The sequence below is a fragment of the Anomaloglossus baeobatrachus genome, chromosome 11, assembly GCF_048569485.1.
Source record: "Anomaloglossus baeobatrachus isolate aAnoBae1 chromosome 11, aAnoBae1.hap1, whole genome shotgun sequence".
NCBI classification, from domain to species: Eukaryota; Metazoa; Chordata; class Amphibia; order Anura; family Aromobatidae; genus Anomaloglossus; species Anomaloglossus baeobatrachus.
Window position 1 is genome coordinate 128,207,060 of NC_134363.1, and position 16,796 is coordinate 128,223,855.

At 44.2% G+C, this 16,796-nt stretch overlaps 1 protein-coding gene across 7 annotated transcripts in view; it reads right to left on the reverse strand.

Moving 5' to 3' along the window:
- CAMTA1 (calmodulin binding transcription activator 1) overlaps positions 1 to 16,796 on the reverse strand; it is a 2,097,701-nt gene that overhangs the window by 129,665 nt on the left and 1,951,240 nt on the right. The window contains exon 1 of one of the 7 annotated variants that reach the window (XM_075328225.1): positions 2,196 to 2,277. The exons of 5 other annotated variants lie outside the window; for them this stretch is intronic. Coding sequence is in view for 1 of the 2 variants with exons in the window: in XM_075328223.1 (XP_075184338.1) it covers positions 1,658 to 1,676 (19 nt within the window). In the remaining variant the exon portion in view is untranslated. Of the gene's footprint in view, positions 1 to 1,657; positions 2,168 to 2,195; positions 2,278 to 16,796 lie in introns of those variants that run through there. One more of the 7 variants, XM_075328223.1, reaches the window with a different exon arrangement.

Sequence of the window (16,796 nt, forward strand, 5' to 3'; positions counted from 1 at the left end):
GCGGCAGCTCCTGCCTTTTTGTGGTGTATGACCATCATTATAGAAATACACGGAGATGTAGGAGAGCTGAATATGTCATTCACATTTTTGGGGGCTGCATCACCTTCAGAACTAGGATAATGCGGTAGGCTGCCCTACATTCCTATGGAAAACCACAGATAATGGATCGTGATATCACGAGTCGTTGAAAGTGACAAACTTAGCTCTGCGGAATCTGTCAAACTCAGTTCCGCAACATCTCCCTATATATATATATACACATTCACAAGGCAGACACAGAACAATCCACTTATTAAGCTGAAATTAAATGGTTGAGGAGAGATTTACGGTTTCCTGCTCGGAACAGACCTGACTTTTTTCATTGTGATCTTTTGGAATGTTATTATTTAAAACATCCTGTATTTAAACTCGACTTCTCCCATGGAACAGGAACCAAAGGCGGTCGTTGAGACGTATTAGTGAGTGGTGTGTGTGACCCAGAAGTTTGAAGCCATTATAACTTCCATAAATTCATTAAATATTGACCCCCCCATCTATTATATTATACTACAACATGACTGTATACAATTGGGTGCAGATACTATCCCGCCAAAAGGAGGACTGACCTTATCCAACAAAAGTCCCATTAACATTAATAGATTATTTGTAACAGTCCCCAGGGTTACTGATAGCATAGTGTATTTAACTCCACAAAGTGCGACTACCCCTATCCTACAGCAATTTGTACGCTGAATTATTTAGCGTGTTCCAATAGGTAATCTATAAGCTTGACTGATGGTCTTCATACACAGGCGACATATATCAATCCGATATGATGGGTGCCTTCATTGTCTCTCATCATCTGCAGGGGTTTGTTTACTAGAGGGTCTCAGTTACACCCCCTCAGCTGCAGTGAATGGGAACAAAAGACTTGCCATCAGGTTGACTTTCCCAAGTCTATGCCTCTTGGTTTTAATGTTTAACTCTATCTTGTGAAGTTTTCTACCGGTAGACCATCCTGCATGGAAACAGTGATCTATATTTAACAGGGCTTATCATTCCTTTCTGGAAAATAGAAGGGGAATGACCCTTGAGGTGCTGGACAAGAAATAGCTTGACAGTTGTTAAGCATTGTAAGAGCTCCTCACCTCCCCCTCCCAGTCCTACAATATACTAGGGCATAAGATCCCTTAACACTAGAAGTCCCAGAAATTTCGAGCTCCCCCCTGAAGTCCCGAAAGAGGGTCAAATGACATACAATAAACTGAATAGAACTAACTAGAAACTAAATGGCTAAACTCAATGGAAAACAACAACCTCCTGTGGTGTGACCGTAATGGCCTTAATTACAGAACAAAAGACGGTGATTATAGGATGTTAGCTAAAATCCTGTCTCTGGGTTCCAAAGGTAGAAATGTTAAATGACCCCTCTCTGGGACTTCTAGTGTTAAGACAAAGAAAATGTATTCACGATACGACTACGACTTCCAGCACAAACGGGGATCTAAGTCAACTTTTCAAAGTCGAGACCCAACTCCAGGGGTCATCGGTTCAGCCTTCACCGTAAGGCTCAAAGAACAGTAAATATATAGCAATTCAATAAACATTTACACAGTAACACAACACAAGACAACACAAAGAAACACAAATCCCCCAGCCCAGAAGAAATGTCCTCTACCTTCCAGATCACTCTCCATTGACTTTCCAGCTTAGAACAAGTCCACTCTTAGAAAGCTCATTCCTGGCCAAGCCTGGTCATAATAAGTTTGGGATCTTACAGTTGTTAGCTGTATCTCTTTCCCTGTTCCTCTAAACTCCTGGAATAAAGTATTTAAAGGAAACACGTGTCAAGGTAAACAGTGCTCTGCTCCTCTGCAACTTGCTGGCTGAATAGTTGATCCACAGTTGAGTTGAGCTACAGCTCTGTGGGCTTTTAGGGGATGGTTCTCTCTGGTCCCCCCTAGCAGACCTCTCCCTCCCTCCTTATCTAAGCTGCCCTGGTTGCCTCTAAGAAACTCCAAGGGTTGACTTTCCAAGAATGCAGGTCTCCTGGAGCTGTCCACTGTAGTGGTGCTGAACTGAGAACGCCTCTGCTTTGTTTGCCCTCAGATGACAACTGTCTGCCTCTGTGAGGAGGGGCTACCTCTGCCTCCCTCTGCCTCCCTTTGGATTGCTGGAGAAAGCAGGCTTCTTTTGTCCTTTTGGTGCCTCCGTACCTGCAATGCTGCAGAACAAGCTCCCCTTTTCTCTCCTCTCTGCATTATGACAAATCAAGGCAGGCAGCTGTGCTGTTAGCACACCAGAACAGGCAGAGACTGAAAATAGGCAGTAAGGGTCTGATGAGAACTGCAGCAAGAGAGTGAAGGAAGGGGGTGTCACAGCAGAGCCCCCCCTCCTCTACAGCCCCCTTTGTGCTGGACAATTCCAGGACCTCTGCAACCTCTATGATCTGGACTAAGAGCCCTGATTAAATATTAACAGCTATGGATTACAGACAGCACAACAATCCTGGGGTCAATCACCAGTCACTGGATGCTGCAGCACCCCCTCTTTTATCATGATTTTATCTATATTCTTGTCATTGATGGCAGAGATCGGTCCTGCAGTGATCCCCCAGGGGGTTTATTTATTTGTTTATTTGTAATTGCTACTATGCAGCAAATTTGGGATGCAATGTGGTTTGCCCACTTTGCGCTTGTAGGGGCCTGCGGCTGGCATATACACACATTGCTACAACCTAACAGTTGTTGATCTGCAATGCTATCTGGGCTTCCCACACACTGCAGGGGTGAGGAGTACCCCTCCCCATCTGTGCTGAACTGAACACAAAGAACTACTGGCTTCTGCTCTTCTCTGCTTACTTGTTTCCAGTCTCCAACTACTGCCTGCTTTAGGATGTGGTTAGGAGGATTTATTCTGGAAGAAACCTCCTTTATATATTTTTTCAATATGATTGCAAAACTATTTATATGACTCTTTAGGTATACTATTAGAGATTAGTCCTCCATTACGGGAGCAGATTTATTGCTGTATCAGCCACTCCCGATCAGGCATTGTGACCCAGAGAAGTGGGTCGTGAGGGTTGCTACACAAAGAAAATATCCAAAGGGAGTACTGTGCTTTATGAGCGCCACTTCTTCTTTGTCTTAGCCTTAAGGCATTCTAGTGCTATGCTATAACTGTGGTGCTAAAACCTCTTTTATGGTGGTCATCCTTGTACACAAGCCTAGTAGGGCTCCTAACAGCAAGAACCCCTCTACCTTTCCATCTTTAAGTTGGGGTTGTAAGGCTATAACTGTGGTGGCAAAACCTCTTTTATGGTGGTCATCCTTCTACACACAGCGCATTAGGGCTCCCAACAGCAAGAACCCCTCTATCTCAACATCTTTTAAGTTGGGGTTGTAAGGCTATAACTGTGGTTTTAAACCCTCTTTTATGGTAGTAAGCCTTCTACACACAGCCTATTAGGGCTCCCAACAGCAAGAACCCCTCTATCTTTCCATCTTTTAAGTAAGGCTATAACTATGGTGGTAAAACCTCTTTTATGGTGGTTAGCTTTGTACCCACAGCCTATTAGGGCTCCCAACAGCAAGAACCCCTCTATCTCTCCATCTTTTAAGTTGGGGTTTTAAGGCTATAACTGTGTTTTTAAACCCTCTGTTATGGTAGTTAGCCTTGTACACAAGCCTATTAGGGCTCCCAACAATAAGAACCCCTCTATCTTTCCATCTTTAAGTTTGGGTTGTAAGGCTATTACTGTGGTGGTAAAACCTCTTTTATGGTGGTCATCCTTGTACACACAGCCTATTAGGACTCACAACAGCAGCATGAACCTGTCTATCTTTCCATCTTTTAAGTTGGGATTCTAAGGCTATAACTGTGGTGGTAAAACCCTTTTATGATGGTTAGCCTTGTACACATAGCCTATTAGGGTTTCCAACAGAAAGAACCCCTCTATCTTTCAAGTCGGGATTGAGCAAGTCAGACAATTTCTTTGTAGCAAGGCTTGTTAGTCTTGGTTAACACAATCAGATGTGGTCACCACAATGGGAACCATACAGCATTCTATATGGAATAGACCTACTAAAAGTGGCTGCTCATATATAGCCAGTAGGTGTTGGCCAATGCATTATAGGTAGAGATGAGCGAACCTGAACGGTAACGTTTCTAGTTCGTAGTAGACACTGGGTGTCCGGGGCTCGAACCCACACATGGACGTCTAAAAGAAGTCTGTGTCCGACTTTGAAGTTTAGGTGCTCTTCGTATACTAACAAAATTTATTGAAAGGCGAAGTCGATAGATAGAGTGGAGAGATTTTTATGGGGTTTAGGGTACGGGGTCAAATTCAAGTCAAGGTTTAACTAAAGTCTGACGAAATACGCCAAACCTGAATGCCCACAGGGCAGCTCATCTCTAATTAGGGTATATAGTTATAAGTGTATCACTTATTCAGGAGGCCATGAGACACACCTTATTGAAAATAGAAACAATAGGGTCAGATAAGTTGCAATCCAACCTACCATATATATGCTCCACCTTACCAAATATGTAGGGTAACCAAAAAATGTAGGACAACGTCAACCATTGCCATTGACCCTGGTATGTTGCAAAAATTTAATTTTTATGACCATTCTTAAAGAGGTTGTTCACTACTCTGGAATAGTGGCAACATTTCTGTAAAACTAAATACCTTGTCCAGCCTATCCTGCCTGTGAATTGCGCTATTGCGGTCCTCTCATCTCCATGAACTGACCCCGGGATCAGTGACCTCTGGGATCTGGTGATGCCACATCAACTTCCGGTTGACCCGACATCACTGAGGTGGGTGGAAGTCAACCTGAATGATTGGGCTGTGGGTGGCATTTCACCGCTCGTCACAGCCCAGCATCATACCCCAGCATCGCTCCTGATTGCGATGCTCTGCAGTGAAGGAGAGCGCACGCGACATGCTGTGCTGTGATGAGCGGTGAAACTCCGCCCACAGCTCAGTCACTCAGGAAGACTTGGGCAGACAGCAGTGATGTTGGGTGAACTGAAAATTGAGGTGACATCACCAGATCTCAGAGGTTTCGGAGTCCAGGGGGTCACTTCATGGGGATGAGCGGACCGCAATTTTGCCGCACACAGGCAGAATTGGCTGATCAAGGTATTTAGAAAATGCCTTCCCTATCAGTTTTACAGCGATGTGACCACTACAGCAGAGTAGTCAACCACCTTTAACTTTTGGAGCAAAAAAGAATCAGAGTCTACTGAAAAAAACAAACAGAGCACCAATCCTTATGTGGGTACAATGAGATACCCCATATATTCCCATTCCATATTGCACGGTTCAGAGGTTATAATTAGTCCTTATGTAGCTATCTATTTATATTGTTCTCATACAGTGACACGTAGACTCAGGACCAACTGAAAACTGACGGACCATAATCATCTGGAAACTATGTAAGTGATAGAGGCGCAGGAATAGTGAGCGGCTCACAAGAATTTGGAGCTTAAGTATATTTAGAACACTCTGGACTGATAATAGTAATGCCGGCGTGAGGGCAAGCAGACTTAGCTGGTGGGATTGGACGAATGAAATGCATTAGGCTTTTAAGTGGGAGCTCAGCTTACAAGTAAAAATGTATAATTTATTGCAAAGTATTTGCAAAAAAATGTCCACCAAGTATATATCGTAATTGTGGATTTCTTTGTTCTAACTTGATAATATAAAGTGTGCATGCCCGACGTTCTAGGTGGCCTTTGAAGGAAAACACCTTTCAAAATTGGGGCAGATTTACTAAAATTGTCTGATTTTTCGACTGTGTATAGTAGATAGTCTTAAAGGGTCCGAAATTGATCACAGTGGTTCATACTTCACAACGTGGCACCCCCATACATCTCCACCCTCATCTTTATCTATCACCCTACTCGTTCTCTACGCGCAGCACATGACGTTTGACGAACATCCACGCTAATCTGAACCTCAGACTCCCGGCTCCAAGACTTCTCCCGAGCTGCACCAATCCTCTAGAATGCTCTATCCCAAGAAACTAAAGGCTGCTTTACACGCTACGATTTATCTGACGATATGTCGTCGGGGTCACGGTTTTCGTGACGCACTTCCATCATCGTTAGCGACGTCGTTGCGTGTTACACCTACGTGCGACTCCGAACAATCGCAAATAGGGTGAAAATCGTTAATTGTTGACACGTCGTTCAGTTTCAAAATATTGACAACATCCACAGGACGGCTTGGTCAAACAATATATCGCTGAACGATGTAGCGTCGTTTGTGAGATGTGTATGTGTGACCGCCAAAAAAGACCTATGTGCAATCTCGGCAAATCGTAACAACGATCTGGGCGTGTCACATCGCTAACGAGATCGCTAGTGATATCGTTGTGTGTAAAGCAGCCTTAAGACGCACCACAACTTACATAGCTTCAGACGCTCCCTAAAAACATCTTTTAGGGAGGCCTCGAAGTCAATTCGTATAGAGTTACTCCACTATTTCTCAGAACATAACTCTCCATCAGACTCCACCGCACCCAAAATCATCAAAAGATTGGTTGGACTGGCTCATGCAGCCTTTATATATCCCCCATTTTTTTCGAGATGGCTAGACCATTGTTGTAAATAAGCACCTGTACCTTGCCACTCCACCTCACCCCATTGTAGATTGTAAGCTCTTACGAGCAGGGTTGTCATTATTTTTGCATTATTGTATTTTTTTAACTGTTACTTCTGAATGTTTGTATATGAGCTATGAGCTTTTGAATTGTAAAGTGCTGCGGAATATGTTGGCTCTACAGAAATAAAGATTATTAAACTCTTTTATACATTTAGTGCATCTTTAGATATTTTTTTTACACCATTAATAATAATTAGTAATTTGCAAAAAAATCTTAGTACAATTTTGATGCATGTGCTGCATATAATTCTTTCCACTAGTCCATGCTTTCTTGTCAAGTAACAAGGGTCAAAAACACATAAATATGATGCCTGGTGCAAATTCAGCAAGAGTTTTGCTGCATTTAGTTTTGAAAATCTCCCCTGTAGTTCCTTTTAAAAGAAGTATCTCCCAAAACTTCATTTTAAACTATGATATAGGGGATGTAGGCCCTATAAGAATCATACTAGCACTATACCTGATACACTGCCTGAAAATAATGACTTTTAGGCTATGTGCGCACGTTGCGTACTAGCCTGCAGAAATTTCTGCAGCGATCTGAAGAGCACATGTGCGCTTTAGATCGCTGCAGAAATGTCCGTAGTGAGCGCCGATTCCATGCGCTCTGCCTGCAGCTCCTGCCATAGACAGAGCAGGAGCTGCCGGCAAAGCGCAGGAAAGAAGTGACATGTCACTTCTTTTTGCGCAGCGCTTCGGCAGTAGCCGAAGCGCTGCGCACTGAGACGCCACGTGCGCACGGCCCCTGCACAATCTCCATAGACTGTGCAGGGGACGCAGGACGCATGCAGTTACGCTGCGCTGCAAAGCGCAGCGTAACTGCATGAATTTACGCAACGTGCGCACATAGCCTTAGGGGCACTTTGCACACAACGACATCGCAAGCCGATGCTTGCGATGCCGAGCGCGATAGTACCCGCCCCCGTCGCAGCTGCGAAATCTAGTGATAGCTGCCGTAGCGAACATTATCGCTACGGCAGCTTCACATGCACTCACCTGCCCTGCGACCGTCGCTCTGGCTGGCGAACCACCTCCTTATTAAGGGGGCGGGTCATGCGGCGTCACTGCAACGTCACACGGCAGGTGGCCAATAGCAGCGGAGGGGCGGAGATGAGCGGGACGTAAACATCCCGCCCACCTCCTTCCTTCAGCATAGTCGGCGTGAGCTGCGGGATGCAGGTAAGGTGATGTTCCTCGCTCCTGCGACTTCATAGACAGCGATGTGTGCTGCCGCAGGAGCGAGGAACAACATCGTACCGTCGCAGCAGCGTAATTATGGAATTTCCCGACACTACACCGATGATACGATTACAACGCTTTTGCGCTTGTTAATCGTATCATCTAGGATTTACACACTACGATGTCGAGAGCGACGCCGGAAGTGCGTCACTTTCGACATGACCCCACCGACATCGCACCTGCGATGTCGTAGTGTGCAAAGTGCCCCTTAGTCGTATGCAAATAAGGGGGCTTTGTGGCACTATTTGATAAACAGTGGAGGCTCACTTTAAGGCAAGTAAATAGTTAACTTTTAAAATAGAAAGTTTAATTTACTCTGGTCAACCTTGGATACATAACTACTTTATCTTATCCACACAGCATATGTTATGCCATATATATAGCCTATCCTCACTCTCAGCTATTGGTCCATACAGCTCAGTGTATGGATTTTTCCAAGCTTCTGCAATTTGTTAAAAATCTATTCCAGAGCTCAAAGCCTCCAGGCCCTGGAGCGTAATATGTTACAGGGACCTTATCTAGAGTGCCATTTCTAATACTGGTATCGTTTTTTGGTCCCCCATTTCCATCACCCCCTATAGCTATAACTCTGTTCTACTATATATTCTTCAGTTATTTATTTAATTACTGAAATATTTGATTTTTAATTATTTTTTTGTTACTTGTGATGAAAACTGCCAATATATATATACACTTATTAGGGTTTTTAGCATGTGATAATAGTCAGAAGGTGCATTAAAATTAAATGGGTTGTTCACTGGTTGGAAAACCCCTTCTAAAGCCCTATGTTCCCCTCAGTAAAATAACAACATCTATACTCACCTCCGGTTTTGGTTCTATTCATTGGTGTCAGCATTGGCTTTTGCGGGGCTCGTGTCACATTGTTACGTCACGCGATCCCTGTGGCCAGGGACATCTGGAGAAAGTGAGAGCTGCGGCTTTTATCTCTCTTCCTCTAGATGTGTCTGATTACGTCCGAAGCTAGGTAGAGTGAAGCCAATGCTGATTGGTCACAGGGATCGCATGGCATAATGTCACGTGAGCTCCGGGAGAGCCAGTGCCGACACCGCAAGAATGGCGCCTGCACCGGATGTGAGTATATCTCTTATTGTTTTACTGATGCAAAACATAGGGATTGAGAAGTAGTTGTTCGAGTAGTGGACAACCGCTTTAATATTTCTCCAGGAATAGAGACATAGAGAAGAGGGCCTTAGGTCATCATAATGCATAATGTCACCTGCTTTGGAGGAGGACTATTTACGGGGACGATTCATTACAATCCCATTTGGCCTTGTTATTGTCAGTTAGGCACAGGGAAGTACCAAGCAAACGGTGAAAGGGAAGGGAAACCCTGTGTCTAGGAAAGAGGCAGATGGTGACCCTTTACCGCTTGACCTTTGGTTCCCTCACTGCCCTAGATAGGTTCCGCACCTATGCGCTGAGCCGGATACTTGACCAAAGGCTGACCCTCATCTGGGACCTGGGTAGGGAGCGGATGGGATGAGCCCTTCGTCAACCCCACTAGGCGCTAAAGGACACATATGGATAACAAACAAGGGAAAACAACAAATAACTTATCTCCAGTTGACTCAGGGAGAAAAGCTGCAATCACCACCAAAATTCTCCTGATGTATGCAAGCTGCCTGCATGTGTGACGCCCTGGCACACATGCACTGAACACTTGACAAAGATGTATCAAATATCGCCAGCACTCAGAGGTAAGGCCTCTTTCTCACGTTCGTGAAACACCACGCATGTTTTTCACGGACGTGTCAGAGGTGTGTTTTGCCCTCCATGAGCCGTGTTTATGGCACACGTGTGTTCTCCGTGTGTTATCCGTAATAACACACGGAGAACGGGAACTTTCTACTCACCTGTCTCTGGCTTCGCTGTCCGTGGTGCTGATCTTCGGTCTCCGGTCCTGCCGACTCCCTGCTGCTGCTGCTTCCGGCCGCAGTGAAGTGAATATGCAATGAGCATAATGAGCGGCGGTCAGAAGCAAGTGACAGCAACGGCAGAGACAGCAGCGCTGGAGAAGGTGAGTAAAGGTTTTTATTTTTTTCTCAGACACGTGTTTTCTCCGGCGCGTGTCACACGGAACACCTCCGTGTGGTCCGTTTGCGTTCCGTGTGACACCCGTGATGCCAAAGAAAAACGGACATGTCTATGTGTGGAGCACACGGACACACGTATGCTCCACACGTACACACGGTCCATGGCAAAATACGCACGTGAGCGCAGACCCATTGATTTAAATGGGCCTACGTGTGCTCGTGTCTCCGGTACGTGAGGAAATGGACCAAACACGTACCGGAGACACAGACGTGTGATAGAGGCCTAACAGAAAGTGAAGGTATATATAGGCAAGGAAAGTACTGATGAACAGCAGCTGACTTGCTAAACAATGCCACAGGGTCCTAAAAGGAAAGGGAAGAAAACCAAGCAGGAATGATAGAAGGTCAGGGAGCAGTTTGTGCAGCCAAACACTGTGACCTGTTGCCGGAAACCACAGGATTGTCTGTCAGGAGTGACACACCTGTGACAGTTATACCCAGTGATGGGATTCCAGATGGGTTAGAAGTTCCTAAATACCCTAGACTGGACTAAGGCTTTAGGTGGTCCAGTTAAACGCCCACCTATCTGATCTACTGGTAATCTGATTTGACATCGCAAATGACCTGACCATTCCTAACAATATACCTCTTGGGAAACCCTGCCAAGACCTGGTAGTTTCTGCACCTGGTTCCTTTCCAGAGTAACTTAATTATTAGAAAGTAAGGGTACAGGGAATGGGTTGTAGAAAGGGTATGGACCCTTCATCCTCAATTGCAAAACCCAAGCTCTCCAATTGAGGGGCCATTTTAACTGTTGTTATGGGGAACCTCTTACATATATACCACTGATTTCTTGTTCAATGTCAGTGCTGCCCTGAGCACGATCCCATCCTACAAGCAGCTTGTTTTTTGTCTGACCCTTTATTATGAAACACCTATTATATGCCTATATTATAATGTAGTATGATGATAATAATGATATTAAAAGTCACCTCAATGAGTCTCGTTGGCAGAGATAATGCAGAAACTCATAGATGGTTGTCACTATATGATAAATCCAAGCAGTAATGATGTGCCAGTATTCTGAATGCCAAGGGGATTTTCCTTCCATTAAGTTCCACACACAAGAGATAAAATGAATAAAGTGCCACTGAATGTGTATGCTACTAAGAATAGCCAATCAATATATGTACGCTTCTCCCTGCGCTGGCTTATTTAAGCATGTCCAATGCCCTATAAATTATCTGCAGTTAGTGTAGACGTTACACATTTTACTATGCGGAGTGCACAGCGGCATGAGAGCATCGCTGAGGCGTCACGGGTAACCTTGGAAAGAGACATGACACTTCCCGTATGCAGGTACTGTACTTTATTAAACAGCATTACCCACTACAATATTAACGTTCCCCCTAAATTGCATCCCCGAGAGTCCGCTTGACATTGAATTGTTAAAAATTCTAATAACCAGCCGTTTCTTAGTTTTATCTGCTGCCAGGAAAGATAGGTGATGTCACAAGTGTCTCACGGGTGACAGACAGTCCTGTGGTATCCGGTTTTAGAAGGTCACACCGTTTGGCTGCGCAAACGGTTACCTGACCTTCTATTATTCCTGCTTGGTGTATATGGTATCTTATGTATCACTTCTGCTTGGGGTTCATCCCTTTCCCTTTAGAACCCTACCCTTTAGGAGTTCCTCACATTTCAGCTGTTTTCATCAGCACTTCTGTTTGTGTCCTTTAGGCCTAGGACACACGGTGAGAAAAACGGTGCGAGTAGAATTCACTCAGACCAATACTACTCTATAGGGCCGCTCCCATGAGCGATTATTTTCTCAGCCCTAATCGGACCGAGAAAACAGTCGTAGCATGCTGCGAGTAGAAAGCGATCCTGTTCCACTCACGCCCATACAATTCTATGGGGTGAGAGAAACATTGCATTGCTCTCGTGTTACACCGGTGTAACGCGAGAGCAGTGCGATTCTCACATCAGCTGGCAACGGAGGAAATAATGAGATAAATCCCTCCCTCTCCTCCGCAGTGCTCGCCCTCCCCTTTGCAGTGCTGGCCTTCCCTTCTGCAACTGTGGTCTGATTGCACGATCAGACCACAGTCACATGAAACTCGCATGACACTTAGCTCCCACTGAGCTGTGAGCATGTGCCGAGTGTCATGCGAGCACTCGCACAAATCCCTGTGTGGCCTCGGCCCCAATACCTACATTCCCCCCTGGTCTGTGCTGGTGATAGCTTTAATTCCCTACAGATCCTGAGTGCAAGCAGCTTGCATTCATCTGGAGTAACTTTGTTGCGTGTTGCAGTCCCTCTAAGGCCATGTGTCCACGCTGCGGAAAATGCGCGGATTTTGCCGCGGATTTTTCGAAAATCTGCAGCAGCGGCACTTCCAAGCCATTTCAATGGCATTTTGGAAATGCTGTGTCCATGCTGCGGATTTTTCCGCGGCGGATTTGCCGCGGATTTTGATCCGGAAAAATCTGCAGCATGTCAATTATTGTTCCGGATTTTGATCCGGATTTTGGCTATAGAATGGGGGGGGAAAAAAAAAAATCCGCATCAAAATCCGCGGCAATTCCGCGATAATCCACGGTAAATCCGCGGCAAATCCACGGCAAAAAAAAGGTGCGGATTTGCCGCGAAAGTCGCGGATTTTCATGCAGAAAAATCCGCAGCAACATTCTACCGTGGACGCATAGCCTTAATGAACCTTCTTGTAGATAAGTTGTTTATTTTATTTTCCCTTGTTTGTTATCCCTCTGTGTCCTTTAGCTCTTAGTGGGGTTGATGAAGAGCTCATCCCATTTGCTCCATACCTAGGGCTCTGATCAGGGTCAGCTAGGGCCAGGTTTCCGTCTCGGCGCATAGGTGCGTAACCCATCTTAGGCGGCGAGATAAGCCATGGCCCAGCGGTAAGCCTGGTCAGGGGTCACCATCTCCATCTTCCCTAGACACAGAGTCTCCCTTCCCTTTTGCCGTTTAACCCCATACCTAGCGTGACAGGTGATGACTGATAAGCAATATAGCTGCCAGTACCTCTCCCGCATGGGATGTCACATAGCTTTCCCTGGTTCGGTTCTACAGACCCCATGAGCAACTCTGAAAATGGATAAAAGTGGAAATGGAATGGTTTTGGAAGATTATGGAAAAATATCATCAGTCCAGTAAATCGGGAGGGTGGTTGTATGTTGTGACTTGTCCTATTTTTTTTCCATTGGATTAGTAGAGGGACTCAAAGAATACAACAGTCCCACATTATTGGAGTCACACACCTCCAAAAATAACTCTGGCCTTAACATCTCAAAAAATTAATATGAATCTATTCTTGAAACCTATTAGACTTAACGACTAAATGTTTTAATTTATTTTTTCATAAATGAGTAGTACCCATGAAAACAATTATCTTATTGGAGAAGTCCACTTCTTTCTCCTCCTGGACTCAATGTTTAATCTCAAAATTCACGGGTAATATCTAAATACAGACTTTCCCAGTACTCAGAGGAGAGATGACAGTTGGTGCTTACAAGGTTTTATGAAGAACTGAAACTGTTGCTTTAGGAGAACTTGCAGCAGAATGTCTGTGCCGAGCTCCTCTCCGCTCCATAGGATTTAAAAAGCACCAACTGTCATCTCGTATTTTGTAATGGGGAAATCTGATTTCGCGGAACACAGATTATACAAATTTTACCCATCAATTGAGAATGAATGATCGGTCCAGGAGGAGAAAGAAGCAATTTTGTATGAAATACATATCACAAAGTTGCTTATTTTTATGTCTATTGTTGATTTATGAAAGAAAAAATTAATACAGTGGTTACTCTTTAAGTTATCAGACACAGAAGATATAGACTGTGATAAGGAGAGCTTCTTTCCCCCTGTTCCTAGGACAAGACTTCCTTCCCATCGGCACTGAAAGGCCGGTGGTTTCATAGTGAAACTGCTCCTAATGACAGAATTTAAACTGTTAATCACTCACATTACTTCTTTCCCGACACCTGAGTACATATGTGAGCGGGAAGTGGCTTTTCCATGGTAAAAAAATGGGTTCCATTAAAGATTTTGCACCATTTAATTTGCCATGCTTTCTGTTTCTCTGCACATTGCAGAAGGAGTTATCTAAGAATCCATCAGTGAGCTCATTCTGATTAAGAATTTGTAGCTCTTCTATGTATTTTTCCGAGCTCCTCTCAGCTGATTTATAACCACACCAAAGTTCATCTCTCCTTTGATGAGGTCAGTGGACATAAATCTGTCCAAAGAAATTAAATAAATGACAGATAAAAGAAATACAGACTCTGTCAGAACAGCTCGCTAATGGACTCTCAGTTAATTCATTTTGCAGCCAGCCATATGCAGGGAGTCTCTAAAACCCAAACTGGGGACTTTTATAATTAAGCCCAGTTGCAGAAATAATTTTCAACCCCAAACACATGCATTTAAGTAAAATAAATTGTCCCCCCAAAATTTCACATTTTTAAAACTACTCTTTTAGAGTGAAAAATGTCAAAATTCTGCTGGTTTCCCTTGGCAACAGACAACACAAACTCTACATGTAGTCAGACATGTGACCTTAGCTTTACCTGTGTAACTGCCACTCAGCTCCCACAATGCGCTGGTAATGTAGTATTCCCGGATGAGACACATCATAGTAAATCATCATATTTGATGGTAGTTCCACCCTGACACATAGTAATGGATAACAATAGCCAGCTGCTCCTGACGATATAACCCTCAGGCCATATTTATTGATCACTATCTATAAGTTACTGGACGCCATAACTATTGACTGTATTGACTGTAGAGATGGAAATTATTAATTCATTGTCATATAAGTCACACACCAGTCCATCTGTCATGGGAAGGGATTAACATGTACAAGTTAAGCACTTAAGTCATTTTCTACTAGTGATGCCGAGGGGAATTGGGATTAATTTTAAAAATAACTTTTATCTTTGACAAGATCCTCTGCCGGTTGGTAACGACGCGTTAATGCAGTTTTTAAAGGGGATTTCGATATAACGATGGATGAAAGTGAAAGCTGCTAGGAATCCAACGACGAAAAAAGTCAACGGATGTAAACTGAGTCCTAATCTGTATCAAAACGGCCCATCCACGTGACTAGTCCTAATGCAAAATCTGTATCAAAACGGCCCATCCACGTGACTAGTCCTAATGCAAAATCTGTATCAAAACGGCCCATCCACGTGACTAGTCCTAATGCAAAATCTGTGCCAAAACGGCCCATCCACGTGACTAGTCTTAATGCAAAATCTGTGCCAAAACGGCCCATCCACGTGATTTGTCCTAATGCAAAATCTGTATCAAAACGGCCCATCCACGTGACTAGTCCTAATGCAAAATCTGTGCCAAAACGGCCCATCCACGTGACTAGTCCTAATGCAAAATCTGTATCAAAACGGCCCATCCACGTGACTAGTCCTATTGCAAAATCTGTATCAAAATGGCCCATCCACGTGACTAGTCTTAATGCAAAATCTGTGCCAAAACGGCCCATCCAGGTGACTTGTCCTAATGCAAAATCTGTATCAAAACGGCCCATCCACGTGACTAGTCATAATGCAAAATCTGTATCAAAACGGCCCATCCACGCGACTAGTCCTAATGCAAAATCTGTGCCAAAATGGCCCATCCACGTAACTAGTCCTAATGAAAAATCTGTATTAAAATGGCCCATCCACGTGAGTAGACCTAATGCAAAATCTGTATCAAAACTGCCCATCCATGTGACTAGTCCTAATGCAAAATCTAATTCAAAAAACGTCCCATCCACGTGATTAGTCCTAATGCAAAATCTGTACCAAAACGGCCCATCCACGTGACTAGTCCTAATGCAAAATCTGTACCAAAATGACCCACCCATGTGACTAGTCCTAATGGAAAATATGTGCCAAAATGGCTCATCCACGTGACTAGTCCTAATGCAAAATCTGTTTCAAAATGGACATCCACGTGACTAATCCTAATGGAACATCTTTACCAAAATGGACATCCACGTGATTAATGCAAAATCTGTGCAGAAAAATACCCATCCACATGACTAGTCCTAAAGCAAAATCTGTACCAAAATGGCCTATCCACGTGATTAATGCAAAATCTGTACCAAAACGGCCCATCCACATGACTGGTCCTAATGCAAAATCTGTGCCAAAATGGCCCATCCACGTGACTAGTCCTAATGCAAAATCTGTGCAAAAAAGACCCATCCACGTGACTAGTCCTAATGCAAAATCTGTGCCAAAAAGGCCCATTCATGTCACTGCTGCGCTCTTATGTTTCATTAACACATTTGTGGTCTCCAAGCTAAGGCAGTAAAATTAGAAGGGATCCTCCAAATTTTTAAGGAGCTGCCAAAAATGATCTCAAGTGTCTCATTAACATGAATTTGGTTCTCCATGTTTTATTAGGTCAAGTACTGGAGTTTGGTTTTGAAGGGGACCTGTTTTGGAGGTGGTGGTGGTTTGGGCATGGTTGAATCACCTACCTATAACGGACATTGTGCTTTCCAGTTGGCTTCATTCTTTGAAAACAACCTGTTCAGTTCACTTGACATAAATGCTTGATTTACCTCTGCTTTGACTCCATTGGGAAGGCAATAGCACCCCAAATACATATCGTTCCCAAATGCCTCTTCTTTCTTCCTTAAAATAGGCCCTGTGCAAAACACCTCCAACCGTCAATGGGAAAACAGTCTAAGGGCTCCAACACACATCCGTGAAAACCACGCACGTGTGATACGGGCCGTTTTTCGGGTCCGTTTTCCGTTTTTTAGGTCCGTTTTTATGGTATGTGTGGCCAGCGTGTGTATCCCGTATGCTAACCGTAT